A 25,136-nucleotide genomic window follows, 5' to 3' on the forward strand; every position below is an offset into this window, starting at 1 on the left:
TGGTGTTTCATATAATTACTAAGGAAAAATGACATCTTCTTTACAATTGTAAACCACGAAATTTAATCCTAATTAATATTCAATTGTAAAGAGACGAGAAAAAAAATGGTACATACGAAGTACTTTGTTGAAACAAATTCATTTATAAACTGTGCCGTCACCCGCGGTCTCGGGATCGAGACCCAGGGTGGTTCTAGTGGTTTCCAGTGGCTCTAAAGGAAATCTCCGGCAGGCGCCAGGTTAATTTGAGGATTAATCGAGGTGGTCGTGGGTTTTTGCCCCTGCGTGTTCCACTAGGATCGACGACTGTTGATGGTGGGAAGGAGTCCCTACTTCTAATAAGCACTGGCCCTAAACAGTATAGAGGACTGTTTCCTAATTATTCAGGAGGCGTTTGCGAAATAAAGAAATGGTATTTAAGTGCTTGTTTTTTAATCTCGCATCTCACATAGTGTGGATGGAGGCACAAGTTACACAATTACACTGGACAAAAAAACACTGACGACAGTCGTCGTGCCTCCCGGGTTCAGAGGCCGTACCTGGCCACCGACGTGGGCCTGAGGTAGCGTGTTTCCCCTGTGAAGTGCGATGGCCAGGGACGCACCCGCGTGCGCCCTAGCATGCCAGTGAGGGTTTTCTCTGTGTGACTTTATCACTTTATCTCTGTGTGTATATATTTGCAAACGATCAAGGGTCTTAAAAGTATGTAAATAACTTAATTTATTTATTAATTCTTGTGTAAATTCGCTGTTTAATTAATGTCTCGTTTAAGTCTTTATAAATAATTCTGTAACTTTTCTGAAGGGTTTCGCCGTGTTAATATGTAACCACAGCTTGGCGCGCCGCGGGACGGGACCTCTCCCACGCCGGCCGATTTCCCCTCCCTCCCCGCGGCCCGCGGGCGGGCGGGGAGAGGCAGTCGTGTCCTGGTCTCGAGCGGAGACAGACGTGTTCACCGCTCCGCGAGGCGCGTACCTTGCGCTCGTGGCTAGTCGTTCGTTCAGTTCACAGATTGCCGCTGCAGCTGAGCTGCCACTGCGAACCAGCAACGTGCTTAATTTACGAGTTTTCGGGAGACGTGTCCAGCTGAGTTTCTGGAACGCGAACGTGTTGTTACAGGTTTCTGAACATTCGCCGCCTTAAGGGACATTACGTAACAGGCCGCGTACGCACAGCGCTTCGTCGCCGAGTCATCTCTAACGGGGTCAGTTTTGCATTGAGAACTTTTCGATTCGTGTTGAAACGTATTCGCGAACAGTACGGTCTTCAGGGAGTCCGGGTCGCCGCGGTAGGGCACTTGTTCCGCGACGGTTCCGCCAGGCTGCGGCAGGTCTTTAGACGTTAATAAAAATAGGCTCGTGAAATCGTCAATGCCGTGTTCTCCTTGCGACAGCCTACCAACATTCCCCACCACCTCACTCTCCCTCCAGGTCCCGCATTTCCCGGTCCCGGCCACGTTGGCCTGGACCCACACCTCTCCGACGAGAGCAGTACGGGCATAACAGGACAATTACATCAACGGGAAAACAGGGACCAGAAGCCGAGGGACGTCAACACGTTGGCACTACATACACTCGCACTGATAATTAATTACGTATTACATGGATGTTACGTTGCGGCACTAGCAAACAAGGTCCCTACATCGCTTTGTGGGTCGACGAAGAGTTTGGGTGGATTAACGGCCACTACCGTGATAATCTGTAGATAGATTCGTGCCCGGGCTCATCTGTGTGAGTCGTGGGACCACGAAGATAAGATTAAATGGCAAAGTCTTTAAGATTGCAGTCGGCAGGCGTATGCTCGACCAATTACGTGAAGTTCTGTTCGCGGGAATCGGCCCGTACTGTAAGATGACTGCATCGCGAACCTTTGTTCCGCGACGAGCAAAAATTAAAGCGGCCGGGAAAAGCCCTGCACTGGAAAAGGGCCCACGGGCACGCGGGGAAGGAAAGGAGGAAAAAGGTTTTAGCGAATTATAATAGTTACCAGAATGACGAATCAGAAGCACAAAAAGTGTAAGTCTTCCCGCGGGATCACACGTCCTGCCCGGCCCGTGAATAAAACTCTACTGCCGCTTTGTGCCGGCTTGGGAGGGGAGGAAGCGTCATGACGCGCCAAACTTTCTAATGTGCCATTATTCCAACTTTATAATCATAATTAGTCATTATTATTTATAGAAAAATCGTATCTTAATGACATCTGTCTGAATTAGTTGGCGGAAGGCCTATAATAATACATAACAAAATTTAGATTAATTATATTTGAAAATAAAAAGTCAAGCTAGAGACTGTCACTTGTTGACTACTCCAGTGGCTATTTGCAAGTAAAAACAGGGATGTATATTAGGTTGGTTAACACTGTGGTTAATTATTGGCGAAAGGCCTCAAGGGATGTTCCGGATGTTTATTAATTGCGGTTTCCCATGACGCACTTTCACTATTAAGTGTTGTTCTGCTAATTAAAAATCACTTACTTAATCACAGCAATTTATGATACATGAGAACTGTTTGGTGATGTTGGCATGTGGACGTATCTGGGAAGGCATTCACCGGCGTCGACGGCTCACTTGACTCACGTGAAATATGCTAGGGGTGTGTTCCGTTAGCGGGATTTAATACTGGCGGGTGGTGGCTGGGCATTATGGCCTTCGGAGGGACGACAACTGTATTGATAAAATTTTAAAATGGTTCTTAGTTGCAGTAATATCTCATATTTCCGACTCAATCAGTCTAAAACCTATACATTATAATTATTTATTGGTTCAAGACAATAACTTCTACAATTTTCAAATCAGGGGCAATGAAAATTGTTCGTCATAACAGGATCGAGTGTCAAAATTATTTTTTTTGCATATTGTTTACTCTTTCTTAAATTAAAAATTAATACTATTAAGTACCTATCAGATGACCACAAAAAATACATTTTACTAAATCGTTTAAAAATTAAGGCCTATTTATAACCAACCTACCTACCTACATACAGGGATAGCCTTAATGATTAATCGGGTTTTAAAACTCTGTTTATCAACAAGTTTTTTTTTTTTTAATGAGGGACCCCCCCCAGGGGGTCAACCCCGCCAAAAAATTCGCTCAAAAATTTATTTTCAGTCAATAAAAAGTACAATTACATGGAGGGGAACAACTAATACATATTTACAAGAGAACAATTAAATATTTACAATACATTACATTACCCTGCACTGGGTCCCTCCCAACAATTGAGTCCTTGGGGGCCGGTTATTTGTGCATGGTGACGTTGATTAGATTGGTGGTGATGATGGTGATGAGGTGGTTGTGTGACCAGGCCCGTTTAGCTCGGGTCTGGTCTGAAGATCGGTGGCTGGGTCTCATGGTCAGCAGTACATGTGGGGGTGGGCGGCAGTGTTGATGTTTTGTCCCGCAGTGTTGTCTTGTAGATGTGCGGGCCATCGATGTTATCCGCTGGCCCCTCCATCATCGGCGGCTGCATCTTCGTCGGCGGCATCGCCGAGGAGGAGGTGGTCAGTGGTGAAAAGAGGGCGTCGGGGATGTGGGGTTATGGGAGGGGGGTTCTGCAAGAAGTCGGATGAGTGGGTTGAGGTTGGAGGAGCATTTGTGGATGAAATTTTGTGTGGTGTGGGAGATGATGTGGTGGAAGTGGGGGAGGCCGGTTTGATCAAGGAGGTGTTGACGAAGGGTGGCGCGTTGTAGACCTAGGATGAGGCGCGTGCCGAGGAAGAATGTGCGGGTGATCGGGCGGAGGTTGAAGAGGGAAAAGTGTGCCCAGGTCGGGCAGGCATAGGTGAGGTGTGAGATGACGTGGGAGCGGTAGACGGTGATGCAGTTGGGGAGTGAGGTGCCTGATGTGGGACGGAGGACGTGTGCCAGTTGCCCCATGGCAGTGTGGGTTTTTGTTCGGATGGAGTTTAGGTGAGGTAGGAAGGTGAAGTCGGAGTCGAGGGTTACCCCAAGGTAGCGAGTGGTGGGGTCCAGGGGATGATGTGATTGCGGATTCTGGGTGGGTGGTCGAAGATTGGGTGGTATCAGGAGAAGAGGGTGGAGGAGGTTTTGGTGGGGTTTAGGGCGATGCCGTGCACGAGGAATTGGGTCTGGAGGGAGTTTAGGCCGCTGCTCAGGCGGTCACCAAGCATCTGCTCTGAGACAGGGGAGGCCAGTATGCAGGTGTCATCTGCATACTGGACCAAGTAGGTGCCTGGGGGAGGGGTGAGGTCTGCGATGTGAAGGGTGAAAAGAAGGGGGCTGAGGATGGCTCCTTGGGGGACACCGGCGTGGATGGATAATGGTTGGGAGAGTTGGCCCTCTACTCGGACTTGGAAGGAGCGGTCCTCCAGGAACAAGCAGAGGAGTCGGATCAGGTGGGGAGGGGTGTTGGTGGCAGAGAGTCGGTGAATCAACTGGGCGTGTGGGACCGAGTTGAAGGCTTTGGCGAGGTCCAGGAGCACCATGCCCATGTGTTGCCACCTGGAGAATCCTTGGACCACCAGGAGCTCCACCCGGGCGATGGTGTGGGAGGTGGAATGGTGTGGGTGGAAGCCAAACTGGTGGTTTGGGAGGAGGTGGTGGTCGTTGATGATGGAGAGGAGGCGTTAGAGTATGGCCTTCTCTGCCACTTTGGAGAAGATGGGTAGGAGGGAGATGGGTCGGTAGGACAGGGGAGGGTGGGTGGCTTGGCTTGTTTTGGAGATGGGTCAGATGATGGCGTTCTTCCATGAGGATGGGAAGTGGCAGAGGAGAAACATGGCATTAGTGATTTTAGTGAGGAGAACTAGGGCTTTGCGAGGTAGGTAGCGCAGGAGTGGGGTCGGAATGGAGTCAGAGCCCGGGGCTGCGTGGAGTCGGAAGTGGGAGATAATGGACTGCAGCTCCTTTGGAGTGACCAGGGGGAATAGTGGAGTCTCTGGTAGGATGTGGAGTGTGGTGTGGCGGGATAGGTGGGGAGCCTCATCGTCTGAGGAGTCAGAGGACAGAGAGGTGTTGGTAGCGGGTGTGAAGGTGGTTTGGAGGTAGGCGGCCACTGCCTCAGATCTCTCTTGGGCAGTTTCCGCCACTCCTGTGGGAGTGGTAATGGGTGGGATGGTAGTGGGGGTGGCTTTCAGTCATCTGAGGTAAGCCCAGAGAGAGCCAGTGTAGGAGGAGAGTGCTCTGAGGCGCTTTGTCTCCTGTTGGGCTTTCCACTCCGCTGTCAACCGACGGCACCAGCCCCGCAGCAGGATGTAGATTCTCCTGCCGATTGGGGATCTGGTGGCCTGCCAGCGCACGCGGAAGCAGTTCCTCAGGGACATGGCCTCTCGTATGTGTGGGGGAAAGGGGATGATGCGGAATCAGGGGGGGGGGGGGGGAGCCATGGGGATGTGGGAGTGGGCAGATGCCGATATGGCCTGTGTAAGAGTGGTGGTGTGGGTGTCAATGTAGGCAGGGGAGTTGAAGGAGACTGTTAGGTTGAGAGAGTGGGAGAGGGTGGTGCGAAAGGCTCGCCAGTCAGCCTTTGGGAAGTCGAATCAGGGGAGGTGGGGGTCAGTGTGGGGGAGGTAGTGTAGAGAGCCAATGACTGGGATGTGGTCTGAGGTGCCAGAGGTGATGGTGCGGAGATCGGTGATGACGGGGAGGTGTGATGAGAGGGCGAAGTCTATGATGCTTGAGTGCCAGTTCTGTTGAGCTGGGTAAAGGGTGGGAGTGGGTGGGCCGTGGAGGGAGAGTTGGGAGGTCCGGTGACGCAGCCCCAGAAGGGGTGGTGTTGAAGTCCCCAGCCAGCACGACGTGGGCATCTAGCCGATGAGGGCAACCACATCTGCGGTGGGGAAAGGGTGTTGTGGGGGAAGGTAGAGGGAGACGAGGGTGAGGGCATAGGGGCCACCGTATAGTCACACGGTGACCGCCTCAGTCGCAGGGGAGGTGTGGATGTGTCGGTGGTGGTGAGAAATGCAGGAGTGGAGCAGGAGTGCCACTCCACCGCCCCTCCCGTCACGGTCGGAGTGGTGGGCGGTGTACCCTGGTATGTGGAGCTGGTCTGTGGGGGTGAGCCAGGTTTCGGAAAGGAACATTGCATCTGGGGAGTGGGTTTTAATTAGGAATAGGAGGTCAGGGAGCTTGGGAAGGAAGGATAAGGAGTTCCAGATGAGGAATTTAAGGGGAGGGTTTAGAGTCATCAAAGAGGGACAGGACAGCTTGTATAATGACTTCAATTTTGGCAGCTGGGGTGCGGGCGTGGGAGAGGACTGTCATGGTGCAGCGGATGATGGGTAGGTATGTGTGGAAAAGGTTGAGGATGTCTCGGATGGTGTCGGCGAGGGAGGTGGGTTCAGGGTCGGTGGTGGGTGGTGAGTAGGTTGTGGTGTTTGGTGGGGCATTGGATGTGGTGTTGGGTGGGGCACTGGGTTGGGTGATGGGGAGTGGTCTTGCCCACGCGTTGCCCTTCATGGCAGGGAAGGTGCTCTGGGAGGTGGTGTCTGGTGGCGGAGCAGTGGTGGTGGTAGGGGTGGTGTTGGGTGTGCATGGGGGGTGACGGCATTGGAATGCAATGAGATTGGGGCAGTCAGGGGAGGTGGCGATGTGGGGGCCGCCGCAGAGGCAGCACTTCCTCGCCTCGGGGCCGGCGGTGCAGTCGCATGACCAATGCTTCCCTGCGCACTTGAAGCAGCGGAGGGCACGGTCGCATATGACGGAGTTGTGGCCAGGCGTCTGGCAGCGGTAGCCCTGCGGGACTCTGCTGGACCCGAAGTACTGCTCGACCTTCACAACCCAGCCACCAAGGTTGCAGATGGCGAGGAGCTGGTTGGCCTCTCCCTGGTGGTTGGTGGCAACCAGGAAGGGCTTGGTGTCGGCATCATGGGGCATTCGCAGAGGGAGCACAGACGATACAGGATATCCATCATCTTGCAGCTGTTGGAGTAGTTCGTCAGGGGTGGTGGAGAGGGGTAGTCTTTTTTTGACCACTCTGTCTTGTCGTTTGTCGGGGCGGAGGGAGGTGAACGGTTGGTAGCCTGCTGCAGCGAGTTTCTTGTACAGGAAGTCGTGGTCTCGTGGGTTTGTCGTGAAGAACGAGGTTCTGTCACGGATGTTGGAGATGGTGAGGGTGCCGGTGAGTTTTTTTTGCAGCTTGGCTGCAGTCAGGAAGGGTTTTCTGGTGGTGGAGACAATGCAGGAGATGGGAGGCATTTTGGTGGTGGTCTGGTTGGAGGGGGGGGGGGGGGCGAGGTGCAGTGGGAGCTCGGGTGGATGGATGTTGTTGGTCAAGGGGTAGAGGGGGGTCCATTGGGTCTTCGGTTTGGGTGTTGGTTTCGTTGGTGGCGGGATGGCATCGTCGCCCATGTCGCCCAGGCTGAGGGTGGAGGCGAACCTGTTGCTGGTGGGGAGTCACATGTCAGATGCGGTGGAGTTGGTTCGGCGGCATTTGCTAGTCTTCTTCGGAATCCTGAACCCCGTCGTGGCCATGTCGATGTGGTGAGGAGGAAGGGGATGGTGGCGATTGGGAAAGGTCCATCAGGGCAGAAATTTGTTGTTGCTGTTGTTGCTGTTGTTGTTGTTGTTATTGTAGGTTGTCATTAATCGGGGTGGTGCATATGTAATTGAAAATCGGCACACTGGTTGTTGTCGAGGTCGTAATTGTGGTCGTTGTCAGGGTACAGGGGAGACATGATGTGGGCATAAGTCCATCAAGTCAGCAGAGTTCAGACACCTTAACACATGCCGTTTGTGGTTTCAGGGAAGCCTCGGTGGGCGCCACTGAGCGAGAGGATGTGTCGGTATGGTCGGCGTTACAGTGTAAAACAGTGGCATGAACGTTTTTCGTTTCGGAGCTGTTATTCGCTTTTTGACGGGTGTCTTATTTAGGGGTGAGTCGGCCAGGTTGGGCAGTGATGGGAACTCCTCCTCATGTGCACTGCTGGTTTCCATCTTTTGATCCGGTTATTAGTTTGAGAAAAAATTAAAACTCAGATTTTGAAGGATTGTTCTTGTTCTATCCGCACGGAGCAGAGCAGGGCTCTCGCCTTAATGCGGCTGCGCGCTCGCAGCGCACCTGCAGTGATGCCACTGAACCTTGTTTGTTTTTGACAGTGATTTTTTCGCGACAAAAACCAATAAACTGCCAGACGAAGCACCAGGAAAATTTGGAGGAACAGAACATAAAAATAAATTGGTCGGACACAGGCAGTAATTGATTTTGAAACCAGAGTTTAGGAAAATAAAAAGTTCGGAACTGTTATTAGTAATTAAGTTTACAGGAACTCTACAAGAAACAACACAGGGGTTAATATTTAGATATTAATTAAATTATAATGAAAGTTTTCGGTACTTAGACACAGTAGGTTTGTTTGACTCGAGGTCTCTCGTGCTCCTCGGGAGTTGAAAGAGTTGGGAACAAGTTGACCTGAGGGCAAAAAGAGTCGGTAACTTTTAATACACGAAGAAAACGCGATTTGTTGTAAAACAATGATGGCGGAAAATATAGCAGACATCGTGAGAAATTTGTTTGGAAATGAAGATTCATCTGAAGATGAAGTAGCTATTGATTTACCATATATTGGACTACAAATTATGAGAGAGCTTGATGAAGGTAAAAAAAATATATAAATATTGCTTTCTGACTTTAAACCGCCTGTGGTATGCATAAGCTAACCTGTACTAGGAAACTATTGCAAATCTTTTGATTGTTAAATAAAGGACGCCAAATAAGTTATATTGTAATGTTTTTCCACTTCAATGTCGTCATCTATTATAATATTACCGTCATCACCAAATGTAGCATGATAACATATTGACTCCATCGTCAAAGTCGCGCCAAAACAACCAGCAGACGACTTGCCCTCGCAACTCTTCCTCGAGAGGAGGAGCATCGAGAGCATGACCTGAGTGACCTGAGAGCAACTTGCCCCCGCGAATAAAACGACCATCCGCCATACTGCTTCCGGAAAAGGGCGCCCCGAGATTTGACAGGTCAAAAAGAGACCTCGAGTCAAACAAACCTAATAGTTCGTAGCTCAGGTCGCGAAAAGTATTTATTTAGTAGAAAACACTTGGCTGTTAGTGGGAGCAGGACATACCTCCGCGGAATGGCCGCCGCGGCAGTTGGCCACACTGGTTCACACAAAACTACCCCATGTTGGTTTTCTTAATGCGAGCGCATAATAAGCATTTTTAAAAGGCAGTTTCTGTACGAATTAAAGTATAGAAAAACTCACATTCATTTGTGCAGTTGTAGAGGCGGCTGTAGTATCACTGGGCACACGAATCACACCGAATGGCAGCCGAATTAAGCCATTTTTAACGATCCGCGCACGAACGAGAAAACACCATAGATATTTAGTAAAAGGCGAAAAGTATACGACGTACAAACATGGGTGATACATGAAAATATACATATACTCACCAAGCTTCTGGTACATTAAACAAATGTTTAATGCGTGTGTCACGTCGTGTGCTGAGCGATACATTAAGATAGATATACTCACCAAGTTAAAAAAGCCCACGCTAGATGGCAGGCCTGTGACGACATACTACAAGATGGCGGCAATGTGGCGTTAGAGTTTTTGTGTTTCAGAATATGCGAAGTGTCTGTTACGCGCATTCAGAGTGCATTCGTAGGTAAATATGGAAAAATTTGCGTCTGCTCACCACAGCATTTTGCGTTGGTTTCGCCAGTTTCATGATCCTGGCTGTCTGTGTTAAGGAAAAGCCACTGGACGACTGCGTGTCTGAGAGGAAATCGTTGAGCGCGGCAGTTTATAAGGGAGCGCGTGAGACGTAGTTTTGTGCAGACTATGCGCTTGATCAGTGCGCCACGGCCCTGATTCGATTGACATTATTTCTTTAGTCTTTAGTTTAAGGTGCTGATTGGCAGCAGAGCTAGTGGTCAGTGTAGCCACTCACTCTGCTGCTACAAAAAATCCCGAAGAGGGGATAAATTAAAGCGGACCACGAGTCCTAGTGTTCAATTTCCCCCCCCCCCCCCCCATGGTAGACTCTTTCTACTCTGTCCAACTCTTCATACAGACAAACCTCTGTCTCCTGTATTCTCCTACACTTAATGTATGCAAATTTGCACCCCGCATCACTGTGCCCAGGGTTTCCCCAGTGTCTATGGAGGTTTTACCCGGGCCCAACCTATCTCTAATTATAGTCTTAGATTTAAGAGTGAGGGGAGTTCGTCATGGCATCAATCGCTGCCATGGCTGGCCAATCTCCCCTCCTAGCACATGATGCATGCGACCCTCTCCCTGCATGGTTGATCCCAGCATGACCAGGTGTATAGGCTTCGGTCTGAGACGCACCTAGGGCCCTCCCCTAACCCGGACCTTTCCCAAATGCACTTAGTTTTAATTAAGTTAGGAAAACTTGGGAGGAGGGGGGGGGGGGGATTGGAGTTTTGGGCGCAGCTTTAAAAAATCATTTGCTTGTGCAAGCCATGAACTGGGTATTCTGCAAAAAACAATGTGGAATGTTTTGCGGTGGCGTGTGAATTTTAAACCCTACTGTTTGCAACTGTTACAAAACATGACTAAATGATTATGCCCGCCGATTGGAATTTTGTACCTGAATGCAGCAAGCTATGGAAGACAATGAAGGACTTTGTGGGGACATTGATATTCAGCGACGAGGCAATTTTCAATATTTCAGGAAAGGTTAACCGTCACAACATGAGAGTGTGGGGTACTGAATTACCACGAGTCTTCGTGGAGCTGTAAAGAAATTTGCCACACGTGATTGTCTTCTGTGCCATATCCAAGAATAAAGGTGTATGGCCCCCTTTTACTTCATCGAGAAGACGGTGACAGGTTCTGCGTACCTGGATGTGTTGCAGTTGTGTTTATTGCCACAACTGACTGCTGACTCCTTGACTTTCATCTTTCAACAGGATGGGGCTCCAACTCACTGGAGCACAAATGTCTGCACCTTTCTCAAGAGCGAGTTGCCTCATTGCTGGATAGGGTGCGCGGGTCCGGGTGATGTTCCTCTTTTGACATGGCCCCGCAGGTCGTCAGATTTCACACCATGTTATTTCTTCCTGTGGGGTTACGTTAAAGGACAAAAGTTTATTTACCCCCAATGCCAACAATGCTACAAGAACTTAAGGAACGCATCACTGCAGCTGAAACATGCCAGAGAACCATAGGTGTGCCCAGACATTTCCATTAGGGGGGGGCCCTGCTAATTTTTTTAATCAGAAGCTGAATTTAGAATTTTAAATAGCCTAAATACATTCACTCATTGACTTGTTGATATTTTTGTGCAGTATCAACGAGATATGTTTACTAGTTAATATTTATATCCGTATAATTTTAACAATCTTGAAAATATGTTTTTTTTTTCCATAGACAATGTTTAAAGTGTACTTACACATTTTCCCCCCTCGAATTTCGAATAGCTTGGTCCAGATCTTCCTTGAAATGAACTTCTTTTTAGTGAATGCAAACACAGCAATTCAGACAACAGAACTTTAACAAACCTCTTAAAATATTTATTTTTTGCTTGACCATTTAAAGGGACCTCATGTTTTAAATAAACTAAGGCGGCTGTATTTCCAGAACGATAAAATGTTTAAAAATATTGTTAATTAGTATGCTGCAACACTGAAACACAGTTTGTGTCACAGTGCCAGGAATATACGAATACTAACGAACGCATTAGAGAAAATGCCGATCTGAGTGATTACATTAGGGGGGGCCATGGCCCACCTGGCCCCCCCTATAGGCACGCCTATGCAGAGAACGTATGGAGGGAACTGGATTACCGTCTGAATGTGTGCCGGCTGACCAAGAGCGCACACTTGGAACATTTGTATGGTGTACCAGAAACTTGGTGGGTGTATGTAGCTTTTCATGTATCACCCACGTTTGTATATTGTGTACTTGTCGATAAACAGTGCTTTAAACCCCGATCAATCATTTAGGCTAACCCTGTAATATAACTATATACAATCCTATTTACTTTTCAGCCTTATAAATTAAAACGCTTATAGCAAAAATTGAATCATTAATTAAGTCTACAAATACTATTGTGGACTGCAGGTTTATTATTCCTTCTTATAATCTGACCATATATTTGAAGTGAAATGCATCATGGTTTCACTTACTAAATTATCTTACTGCAAAAGTGAAATACATTTTCAAATCATACTCATCCTTTGTATACTCCTTGGAGCAAGGTGTGGCCACATAATCCTGATTGAAGCCCCTATGCCATGATGGAACATACCTTCGAAGGCCTTCCATGGCAGCTGGCATGGATGGTTTTGTGGAAGAATAAGCCGAGCGCTGGCTGTTTTCATCAAAGTTTCGGTAATCGGTTGTGTTTGAATTTCTCTCTGCCAACATGTTGTCCTGGTTTTTTGTTCGTCGCAATACAGGGAAAGGTCGACACAATAACATTGGAGCCGGCACTGGGTCTGTAAAATAAGATCATTTTTGTGCCCAACATCGACAGTGCTTTGAAACACGCGACACATTCAGTTGATCAACCAGCACCAAGGGTACGTTCCAAATACGGAAGCTGCTTTGTAAACACATTTCATCTTAGATACACCAGAAAATATACTTACAAATATGTAACCTAGAAATTAAAATAAAATTTCTCATAATCTGGCTTAAATTTTAATATAACCAAAATAAGGTAATCCAATATTATGCTTACACAGTGACAAAATTTTGGTACGGTGCGCAAAGGCTTAAAATTTCACTTTATAATAATTTTTATTCTCTCTTCGCACCATGAACATATCACAGACACGTAAACGTAGCGGCTAACTTTACAGTGTGCAGCCTTGCCCAGAACTTGTCAAGAGAGTAATCGTTGGTCATTGTACGTGTATTCCATCGGCTCACACTGAAATGTCTAGGAATTTTAAGTTTATTACAGGTCGAGATAAAATTCAGGCAAATTTTTCCAAGGATCACTGAACACTGCTTTATTATCATTAAAATTTCAAGAGAAGATACAATAGTAACAAAATAATAATTACAATAAAATATACCAATAAATACAGGAGCTAGAAGTTCAGCTGACATAAAAAATACATACAATAAGTTACACTTTCGTAACTTCTCAAACATGAGATTTTACATTTTTATACACACCTACATACATTTACCAAAATTGACAATCTTCATATTCACATTTTTTTTTATCACCAAGCATAATCTCTTGCATTATAATTATTTATTTAATTTTTTTTTCCTCTTTTGTATAATTGGTCCAAGGCCTTCACAACCAGAATAAATAATGTATCATTGTGGTTCATTTCGTTATTGTACAGCCACTTGTAAAATTTGCATTCATATGTACACTTTGCGCCATCAGCACCTGAGCATTTCTCTCAAAAGTTTCTACACTACGAGAGTTCTCCTCGTGGCATAGGAAAACACATCCACCTCATACAGCTCACGCGGGATGCAGGTTTAAGTCTTCATGGGAGTGAACAAAGTTCTTACACGGACATGCTACAGATTACAATTGAATTGAAACAAATAAAACTATACCAGGTTAGTTGAATATATCCTCTCCTTTTTATTGACCTGTGCTTGTTAGATTGGGGCTCTATTTTTAGCTCCTCGGGAGTAGAGAAAATCATAACAAAATTATCATAATTTAAAAGAGTTGTATACCCTTTTAATGTCAAACAAATACTTTAAAAAAACTTTCATTAAAAAAGAACAAAATAATACATAACAGACATCTTTAGAATTATATCATCTTGAAAATATTTCATATTAATAAAATTACATTTATATACCTGAACATTATCATACTTTGCCGTATAATTTGTGCTGTCAATAAAGTTCTGTTAGCAAGCTCTCTAAATACCTACTAGATTAGGTGTTCTTGGCTCTTTGCGAACAATTCAGATGGTGACGATTTGTCTCGAAACATTTTTATCAGGACGAAGGGCATTGAGTGCATGAAATAAAAGACGCGTCAGCATTGTGCTCATCTAATCGAATGCTTGCTGCAGTATTACTTCCGGAAAAAAGAATGCAAAGTATCACAAAAAAAAAAACGCACTTAAATTAATTTTTTATTTGTTTAGCGTTCCATCTAACTGAAGCAGTGTGGAGGTGGACGTTCAAACCGCAAGAGCAAAAAAAAAGTAACTTTGGTCATGCCCTCGGCACTCCTACCGCAAGCAGGAGCTGTGAGGATCAGGAGCAGATGCAACAACAAAATGGACTCTCATTCTGGTGCACCCGGGTCCAACCCTGGCGCTTCACGTCCCGATCTTTGTTTTCCCCGCTGTTTCGCCCCAGGCAAGTGCTGGCTTGGTTCTTTAATAGAAGCCATCGGCGTCGCAAGGATATATTTTTTTGAGGGGGGGGGACTTCAATTGATTTAGTTGTTGAGGAATATCTATCCCCTGGAAAAAAAGCGGGCGATCCGGGGGTACTCCCCCGGGAAAATTTGGGGTTTGAAGGTGCAAAAAAGTGGTTTTTAGGCATTTTTCTTTCCTAAATATTCTAATTATAGTTGGTTGTAATGGAAGGCTCGACTCGTCTCGGCTTTCTGCTATCGGTGCACTTTGGTATCGGACCTGATTTTGATTTTACACAAAGATCAAATTAAAAAGTGCTCACATTAACACGATTGGACTAAATTCACCATGCGCAACATATGGGTTGTATCACAGAAATCATATTTTTAATATAACTACGAAACTAAATATATTATTGGAGGGGACAAAATTGAAGACTTTTATTATTGGGGGGGACGTATGCCCCCCGTCCCCCCCGGTTGCGACGCCCATGATAGAAGCCACAGTCGATACCTTCCTGAGTTTTCCCTGTCTAAAACAGTGCACTGAAGTCCCTCCAATCGGCACCCCCCTCGTCCGAACAGGATAAAAAAAAATTATCAGTATTTTGTAATTTAAACTTCTTTAACAGTCACATACTGTGGTATTTAATTTTTACTCTACAATCAAAAAAAAAAAAAAAAAAAATCAATTTTTATGGTTTTACCCATCTAATACTTGTATTATGTGAATTTTAAGGCAAATTTTGTTTAGTATACACTTTTGGTGATCTCGGCAGGAGCCGGACTGGCCGGGCACTACCGTAACATCACAGTACCTCCCTGCTTACCTCGTGACTGCAAACAGTTTAAATGGCAAAGCTGAAAAATGTTTTGAAGTGCTTTACTGTTCTCCCTGATGTGCTATCTTTCTTGTTTGCAAAGAAACAAAACTACCTCAACTTCATTAAATCAGATGTACATTCACAAACAACTTTTTAATAAGCAGACACATAAATAACAAAAAATATGAACATTACTGTAGGAACGTGAATATATAATAAAAATATGACTACAGGGTTTGTCCGTACAGTAATGAGACTGGCCGCCGCGTGGTTCTCCAGTCGCCCGGAGGACGGTCCCTGGTTTGGGGGGGGGGGGGGGGGGGGTGTCTAAACTAAGCCATGGCCCTGGTGGCAGTCAAGCCTGAGATCTGACTCAGTGAGGATCACGCGTGGCGCTAAAGCTGTTTTTGAGTTTTTGTTATGGCGGAAAACATCCAAAATGGAGGGTTCGCTGGAGCAATGTAACGCGATAAAATTTTGCCTTCTCCTGGAAAAAACCGCTTCCGAAACACTTGCCTTGGTTAAGAAGGCTTACAGAAGCGATGTCCTGTCAAGGGCCCAGGTTTTCCGGTGGTTCAGTGAGTTCAAGAACGGACGGGAGACCGCCGAAGACACGTTACGATCCGGACGCACTTCAATGAGTGGTTTGGACGAAAATTCTGACCCGTCGTTTGAGTGCAAGAATAATCGCCCAAGACCTCAACATGCGCAAAATAACGGTTCACAAAATTATTTCTAAAAATTTGTACACGCGGAAGGTTTGTGCAAAATTGGTGCCAAAATGGCGACAAACAAAAACGAGTTGACGTTTTCCCGTGAGATGTTGGAGCAATTAGAAAGTGAACTGGTCTTTTTAGAAGACATAATAACATGCGTTGAATCATGGGTATTCCAGCATAACCCCAAAACCAAGCGCCAAAGTTCAGAGTGGCACACCTCCATCTCCCCGCGCCCCAAAAATGGCGAGAATTTTGAGGTAAAAACAACGTTCGTTGTCTTTTTGACAAGCATGGGGTGGTCCCCACAGAATTTTTTATCCCTGGGACAAACCGTCAACGCCATTTTCTACAATGAAGTCCTTGTGTGCCTGCACAGAGCAGTCACTGGAAATTGCCGATTGCTGGAAGCTTCATCACGACAATGCTCCAGCCCACACTGCCTTCTTTGTGAGCACCTACCTGGCCTGGATAGGGGTCGCAACCTTGCCACAGCCACCATACAGCCTGCATGTGAGTCCACTCGACTTTTTCCTGTTCCCACAGCCCAAGAGAATCCTGAAAGGTCACTGCTTTGAAGATGTTCCCACCATACAAATAGCTGTAACAGTGTCTCTGAAAGAGGTTACGATAGCTGACTTCCAGGGAGTCTTTGCAGCGTTGTAATCGCATTGGCAGCAGTGTATCGATGCTCAAGGAGACTTAAGAATTTTATCAATCTGTACCGATCAGATCAGTAAGTTCTTTTTACCAGACCCAGTCTCATTACTGTACGAACAAAACCTGTGTTATTGTGAAAAAAAAAATTTTTTGATCATTAACGTAGGTATGTGAATATATTAATTATTATTTTAAATAAGGGACATATTGAGATAAATTATTTGAGTGTCTCTTGCTATACTCATGTGATGTCAGCCAAAATTAGTATTTGTAGAGTAGAGTGCCAGATTGCTAGGTCAACTCGTAGAATTGCAATGAGCAAAGAGAGAGAATGATTTGAACAAATCTACAATTTAGTTAAGGGAAAAAAACACCTTTCGCACATATGGAATAACAACATTAGATGCTTACTGTGAGATCTGTACCTAACTTGAAGATGATTATAATCCATAACTGTTTAAAAGCTGTTTAACACCATCAATAAAAGACAAATGAACTTTGTGGTAATTTATACACACCTTCCACACCAGCTGTGAAAATCAGATGTAGTTGTAATTACATATTTCCACAATATTTCTTGTTAGAAGAAATTAATTGGCTATGGGTTCTCTGGGGCTTTTAGTATGTATGTCAATTGTACAAATACATTGCATGATTTGAACTTTCACTTATACATATTAATAATGTAGCTTCCGTCAATTTTGTAAGCACTCCCAGCACCGTAACATTGATTTGTGAACAAGAATGTGACGTCTCATAATTACTAAAACCTTCTTGCATAAAGTCCTGAGTTGAGCCAATATCATGAATAAGAGTAGTTTTCATATCATGTGGAAAAGCCTCAACTAATAAACTAGTGAATAGCTTAAATTGAGTAAGTTTTGATAAATTGAGGATGATGATATATTTGACTGGCCGCTGCAAATTAACAGATATATTTGCATTTTATAATTCCAGATTACAAATTAGGCTTTCAAATTAAAGTGATATGCATGTTAATCTGCGGTTATTTTTTAACTTAAACTTTTGGCTTAGCACAGTACTTTTAACTATGATTTAAAATTCTGAAATAGAAACTATTGCTTCATTTAAGAAACTAAAATTGTGCGCAAACTGCAATTGCAGTGTCCAAAAAAACTCTTAAGCAAACAGCAATGGCTATGAATTATTTTTCCTTCAAATATATATACTGCAGCAGGTATGTTAGAAACTTCTTATTGTATGCAAACTGCAGTGGCTATGTCAGAAAAATACTGTTGCAGGTAAACCGTTTTTAATTCAGTTCCCTGAAGTGTATTTTTCTAAATAAGTGATTTTAATGTCAGATTACTGGGATTAGGAATGTGTCAATGGATTTATTTACACACTCATTTGTTTCTTTATACAGTAGAACCCCGATTATCTGTGTTAATGAAGGGGACGAGTGAGTCGGATAATCGAAAAACGCGGTTAGCCGAGTTATGCTTGCCTCAAAGGTCATTAGCCCACAGACAGCCATCTGTGGACATTCGGAGATTACATATATACACATGCTTTGTGTGCGTTGTTGACATAGAAGCGGACTGCTTAGTGCTGGGCAGCAGTGGTTTTTAAGTCTTTCGTGTGCGGAGACGTGGGCACGCGAGTTGTTGTTGCACCGAGGTGTGTGACTAGCCGCCCGCCAGTCCGAGGGCCCAAGACAGCTGATAGCTGCCAAGGTCACGCATTCTTTTCATTGCCCGTAAGCGACGCTGCCACACTTAGCTCATTGCTCTGTTGTCAGTAACACCATCGGGCTGGTTATTGTTTTACATAACGACTGCCTTCAAAATTCTTTTCGAGATAAGATTTTTCATACCAGTGCATTGAGACTTGATTTGATGGTTTTGAAACGGTGTCTCTGTCTCGTATAATTCACGGTGTATTTATCCCCCTTTATTTATATGAATTTAAAATGTTAGATTTTTTATTTTTAGCTTGCTGAACGTGGAATTAGTGCAAAAACGGCCTAGACTTAGTGTTGCAGATGGGTCGGAAATCTTATAACGACCACCTCTTTATAACGACCCTAATCTCGGGAACCGTGAGGGGTCGTTATATCTATTCTCCGTTCACTCTTAGCTGAGTTTTGAAATAAACAAACACCGTCGTATCACTGCGCCGCGTCAGAAAGTGATAAGCTGAATTTATCTTGCGTGCCAAGCACTAGTTGCAACACACACACTTCAGTACAGTCGGTGCTAATAAAATAACGGAGAAGTAATATAACAGGAAAATGGTTCTTCTGTCAAACCTAGTTTTTTTTTAAAAAATTACGTCTGCTGTGATAAAATTACGCCACTTAATGCTACACCCTCCGACATTTTCTGTTGAAACCATTCAAACAAACAAGTGTCCAAGCTGCTAAATGTGGATTCGTTCATCGTCTTGCGTTTATTTAATCCACTTGAAGTGTCAGCCTGTGAAGCAAACTGAAGGATTTTTTCGCGATTTTTTATGATGTCGCGCACTGTTGTGTTACCGACATTAAACTCAGTCGCATATTTGCAATCGTTTCTCCACTCTGAAATCTTTCTATAATTTTTGTTTTGCTGTCGATGGACAGTACCACTCGCTTTCTTTTCTGTTCATTTGATGACATTATGAAATGTTGCGCTCAACACTTCCGCACAACACAACGGTATAATCCGTCGGAATGCAGATCACTGTTACAATACATAAAATTATCACCACCTTCACGCTTCAACAACGTACACTAATGGAATGGACTGTCTCCATGCGCCGGGTAATCTCTGTGGCACGGCGCCGTGCTGCGCGCGGGAGTGTACAGTCCGGTCATGCGGACGTGGAATCGCGCACCAGTGTATAATCTATTCACGTAACACGGAACACAAAAAATATTATGTACATACGTATGTATGTACAAGTTTTTTTTTTAAACTTTCTGTGTATATAAACATAACTGAGTCAAAGTACTTTGACCAACATACATTTTGCAAAGTATTTTAACATTTACATACATTTTGAATCATTGGTTATATGTAACTAAAAAATTGGACTTGATGGACATAAATCGCGGTTAATCCGCGAATCGGATGATCGAGTCGCGGATAATCGGGGTTCTACTGTATTTGTCTTCCATTTTGATTTTGAAACTACTTTACGATAAACTGGACATATTTTATCCGTTCATCATGGCAGTCAAGTTAATTTCTGTTAGTCTCTACTGTTAAGCTAATTGTAATACAACTTGGCAGAATAGTTCTAATTTAAAAAAGTGTCACAGCAGTTTCCATTTAGAGAATGTGACACAGAAGTTTTTCATTTACAAAATGAGACACTATAGTTTTCATTTATAAGACGTGGCACAATAGTTTCCATTTTGAAAATGACACAATAAATTTCCATTTTCAGAATGTGACACAATAGTTCTCATTTAGGAAATGTGGGAGAAAAAAAAAAGTTTTCATTTTGAAAATGTGACATATTAGTTTCCATTTGTCATTATTTTCACATTATGAGCTAACATGGCTGTTATTTTTGAGCAAACTCACATATAGTGAAAATTATAGTGGATACCAAACAAAACAAAAACTAACCCATGTTCATTTCACAAATATTTGTCTAACAAATAGTAATAATAATAATAATAATATTGTTTTTACTTCAGTTTTAGTGTTATAAAAAAATAAAAATCCATATGTCAACCTTAATTTATATCTCTGCGAACGGTACCAACAAAAATAATACATGTGCTTAAGTACAAACAAAAAATTGTAATTTTATATGTTTGTACTTTCAGATCTGATACTTTCAACATAACATCCCCAGATTTATAATTAGTTGTCACATAATCCAGGTTGATTGACGAGGTTAGAATAAATTATCGGCATGTTCATACATACAAATAACAAACATATCTACATTTTTTTCCCCATAAAGAGTTCTTTAAATTTAACCACATTCTTGTGTTTTTATTGCAAATGTGTAGAACAATTTATTTATTTATTTATTTATTTATTGTTGTGGTTACGAAACAGCTTTATTTTACAGAGAAAATTACTAGCTGTTTGTTATTCATGCCCTGTTCTTAATGTTTTCACTGTTTTCCGGCAAATACACCATACTGTTACTTTTCTACTAATAAGTTTTTTTTTCTGCATTTTTGAATTTTGAAATTTTGTCTCACTCCTATTCAGATAAATGTAACTTTGCCTTACATTGTGGGTATGGCATGCTGTTTTGTTAATGATTCGCTATTTTGTATCACAACCAACACTATGAATTTTTGCACAAAGTCAAACAGCGGTAGCGTTCAATCAGAATAGTTGAGAAACAAGCAGTGCACATTATGCAGACATTATTAATTTTTTAATGACAGTTCAAAAATGAAATTTATAATAATTCTTTAATATCGTAACATTTTTTATGAATATTTTCCTCAAGTATTACTATATTTACAAGTAGCATTTGTGAAATGCTGTCAAAAGAAATAATTTATCATTTTCTGTACACATATTTTTTGATATGTTATTTAATTAAAGTTAATACGCTATTTATTTTTCTCATTTTGAAATAAGTCCAGTGTTCGTGAAACCAATATGAGTCTTATTTTGTTGATATTTCCCCAAGTGTTTGGATTGAGAAAAATCACAACATTTATAGCAGATTATTTTTACACAAGGGCAGCAGCATTTACATACTCTCTCAAAACTCATTTGCGAAGATTCATCAGCTGGGTGACGAATCAGAAGCCTCCGCGTCTTCTGTTGGTGACGTGTCTAACATTAAGTTGATGCCAAGCAGGCTACGACACTGGGAAACAAAAGAAAGAAATTAAAAGCTCCAACTGAACATCAGAAAACTGAAAAAAAAAAATAAATAAATAAAAAAAATATATATAATTTTTTTTCTTTGCAAAATCATCTAGATGATAATCAACAGTTTTAAAGTTAAATTTATTTTACTTCAAACTCCAGCTAGAACATCACAACAAGAAGATTCGCTTTGTAACGGACGTGATGTTTATACTGCGCGCCACATATGTGCGACCGTAAGCGCTATCATCGCTGTCAAAGTTTGTTTAGTTTTGCTTGAGACGGTGCGGCAGTGTCCGAACGGCTTGCGTTGTGCGGTCTTGGATCCAACAGCGACGCGTCCTTCCCTCGGCGCGGCCAGGCTAGACGGGGGTCCGAGGCGTCGCCACGTCAATGTCTCCGATGGACTTTGCCCTGCGGTGGTGGTGGTGGTTGTGGGCGGGACGCCTCCGGGGCGCCGCGGCCGGGGGCGGCGGCGGGGGGGAGCCCCGGGAGCCGTTCTCCGACGATGACGACGGTGAGGCGACGTGGTTGGAGCCCGGCCGCCCGTCCCGCCGCTTGCCTGGGTCGGGCCCCAGCTTGAGGCCGAGGGCACGGCTTATAGAGCCCTGGGAAACCATCGTCACCCGGCTCAACAAGCGCTGGGGGGCGCAAACAGAGAGAAAAAAAGAAAAACACTTGTGTCGGCAAAGACGTGAGCCCTCAATCATTCCTGCTCTCTACCTTACCCACACACTTTATCACATTGCTGATGCTGGAAGAGAACAATACAATTTATAATAAAAATCATCAGGGAGTCCACACAATTCTCGAGAAAAATTGCAGCGATATTTCCATTACCAAAATTACAAATAACCTGACAACTTTTTTTTTTGAGTATTTAACTATTGTGCAATTTTCTGAATGAAATAAAGGGCACTCCAGTTGTACTAGTTCAGACAGAACCTTGCATACAACATACTATATTGCATATGACAGTGCAATAAAATACCATCTGGGGAAAAAAAAAAGGTGATGACATACCGGAACATGACATTTCCCCCCCCCCCCCCCCTCCCCCCCAAAGTACTATCACTGAGGAATTTCCAAGACTTTCCCAGGTTGTGAAGTGAATTCTCTGACTTTCCGGAATGTGGACATCCTGATTATACATCATCAGTATTATGCTATATCCAAGTTGTATCTAAAATACACACAAAAACTGTGGGTACGAATCCATTGTAAGGGCGCATCTGGGGGAAAGGGAATGGTGGCAAGGGGAACAGCTTAACCCCCCCCCCCCCACCCCAAAAAAAAAAACCCTTTTTTCCTTTTTCCCAAATGGACAAAAACAATCTTACAGGATGCAAATAGCTGTGGATACAGACAATTTTAACTAATCCTTTCAAAATTTTGTTATTTTTTTTTTTTTTTTTAATAATTTTCTACCCTCCTCACCCGTGAAAGAGGATGAATTCCTAAACATTCATTTATTCCCCCTTCAGTGGACTTCCAAAAAAAATTACTCCCCTTATGTTTTGATCTGAATAGGCCCTTGGTGCGGTACATGCAAAGAACTTAACATCTCATAATGCTTCTGTTTGTCTCTGTAAAACACACCATGCGCATGGTAAGCTATGTGTCTTGAAGCTGGAGCGTTCCACACAGCAGAAGACCAGTGTACATTTAGCTTTTAGTGAAGAACAGAAGCACTAACCGATCAGTGACTACACTGGTAATTTCTGCTTCCTCTGCTCAAGTACCCACAGTTTTGTAGTGTATTTTACAGATAACAACTGTCCCGTGTTCGTCCGTCTACAATCCAACGATTCACAACGATCCACATGTCAATCACTTTTCCTTTTTGATGCTGCCACCAGACTAGAAGGCTTAAATAGTGGTGAAAATATATCTTTTATAGGTATTATAGATTGACAATCATTTACCATCACTTACACTAAAAATTCAAATTAATTTTTTTCTGGTCTGGCTCGCTCAGTTTTATCATACACAATTAATTTCTCTTCTATGCCTTGGTCAATTTTGATAATAATAATAAAAAAAAACTTTAAAATGTGTCTAGACGTAAGATGAAACATTGATGGAATCGGCTAAACAAGAAAACAAATTTCAAAACCTTTTAAGAAAGTAAAGGTTACCGGCAATACATTGCTGACATTCTGGAGGTTATGATTTCGACCGTCCGTCCGTCGAAAGGAGCTATCGGTGGACGGATGGTAAATGGAAGGACGCGCAAAAATCATTGCGAGTTCGAATATACACAGCCTGTGCGTTGTATCAAATAGTACAATATATGTTGTGAGAGGGTGTCTACGGAGGAAGTGAGGTCAGCGGTTACGTTTACCATGGATGCCCTCCATGTAAGAGGGCACATGGACCCCACTGAAAGCTCTTGCTCAGGGTGTGGAAAACCACCCCCCTTCCCCCTCCCCCCTCCTCCTCCTTACACTACAGGATGTACTCTCAGTGTGGGGTTCACTTAAGAAAGTAAACACATGAGGAACTCTTCTTCACTCTTTTGCTGCAGAAAAAAAAGTAAAATGTAGAATAATGGAAAAAAAAAAAAAAAAATTAATGTTAACCAAAATTTGTATTGCTGACAAAATTCAATGACTCAAAGAATTTCAGGAGTATTTACAAGATTTTACATGCACAGCTAGTACAGTGATTCTTACATAAAGGTAAAATGTAAAAAAGATAACTAGTTTGACCACAGACATGCATCGCAGCGTAGGAATACACCCCATTCAACGAAAGACACATGCCACAAGTAAATAACATTCAATGCATTCTAGATAAGTCAGATGACGTAGTTAAAGAGTTCAAAGCTCTGTCTCACACAAAATGTTAGTTTTTTTAAAATTTCTTTTCATTACTGCTCCCTGTTTGAGGGAATTTCCTGTGAATTCACCATGAGAGCGCCGCTGAATTTTATGTTCCAGCTCAAGTTTTCTCAACAGATATTTGTTTATACTAAACACGATCTAATAGTGGCTAGAAGTCATGCGAGCGGTAATAAATATAATCATCTGCGTGACCTACAGCTCAAAAATAAAATCAAGTAGATATCTGATGAGAAAACCTGCAATCCAACAACAAATGCGAGAGATGTTCTAGGAATGAGTCCAACAATGATTGATTTAAAACAATATTTTGGGCATATGCCATTGCTGGTTTTCACTGCATGTCAGAAAAAAATCCTCTCATGTGTATTTTTTTTCTTGCCCTAGAGCAGATTATAATAACATATTTTAAATATCATTGAACTCTAAATTCATTTTCTTCTGGTATTCCCATTTGACAAGCTACATATCAGTAATTCCTAAAAAAAAAAAAAAAAAAAAAAATCAGTCCCACAAACAAATGGAAATAATTTATAAGAAAACAACAGGCAAAATGGTTCTAGTCCCCCCTTCCCAGGGAAAGAAATTCTGCATTTGCTCCTGGTTACTTCTGTAAGTAAAGTAGCTCAAATTAATCTAAAAAAAAAAAGTCACACGACCAAATGTTCACACAATTTCGGCTACCAGACCGTAACTGCGTGTGTCAACTTCTATAAAATAAATTCATAGCAAATGGCTTAGAAAAAAAAAGATTTTTTTTTTTTGAGCAGAGCAAACAACAAACAAGATGAACAAGCATTTTCATATACTGCACCTTACAATAGCAAGCGTGGGAAGGGCGCTCCCCTGCCGCCCATGTTATACAATGCACATTCCAACACGTTCATACACTTACCCAGAACAACTTAATTATTATAGATAAGAACTAAATATTTTGCTCGAAATGACTTGGATGATTTGTTATTACACCCACAGCTCAAGATATCGTTTAGCAACCCCCCTCCACCCTTTCTTTTTTTTAAGTTTATTTCTGTATCCGCCACTAATTCTAGCAGACATG

The 25,136-nt window shown here is 43.3% G+C and overlaps 2 protein-coding genes across 8 annotated transcripts in view; both read right to left on the minus strand.

Annotated features, from left to right (window-relative positions):
• Positions 1-9,320, minus strand: part of LOC134540794 (WD repeat-containing protein 55 homolog) — an 89,273-nt gene extending 79,953 nt beyond the window's left edge. The window contains exon 1 of the mRNA XM_063383718.1: positions 9,179-9,320. The gene's annotated coding sequence lies outside the window, so the exon portion shown is untranslated. The remainder of the gene's footprint in view (positions 1-9,178) is intronic.
• A 3,852-nt stretch (positions 9,321-13,172) lies between these two features.
• LOC134540822 (kazrin) overlaps positions 13,173-25,136 on the minus strand; it is a 352,698-nt gene continuing 340,734 nt past the window's right edge. For 6 of the 7 annotated variants that reach the window (XM_063383782.1, XM_063383780.1, XM_063383783.1 and 3 more), the window contains one exon: positions 13,173-21,874. In XM_063383782.1, the coding sequence (XP_063239852.1) occupies positions 21,596-21,874 (279 nt within the window). In that variant the 3' untranslated portion in view covers positions 13,173-21,595. The remainder of the gene's footprint in view (positions 21,875-25,136) is intronic. The other variant, XM_063383784.1, reaches the window with a different exon arrangement.

Source organism: Bacillus rossius, chromosome 17 (genome assembly GCF_032445375.1).
Source record: "Bacillus rossius redtenbacheri isolate Brsri chromosome 17, Brsri_v3, whole genome shotgun sequence".
Taxonomy (NCBI): Eukaryota; Metazoa; Arthropoda; class Insecta; order Phasmatodea; family Bacillidae; genus Bacillus; species Bacillus rossius.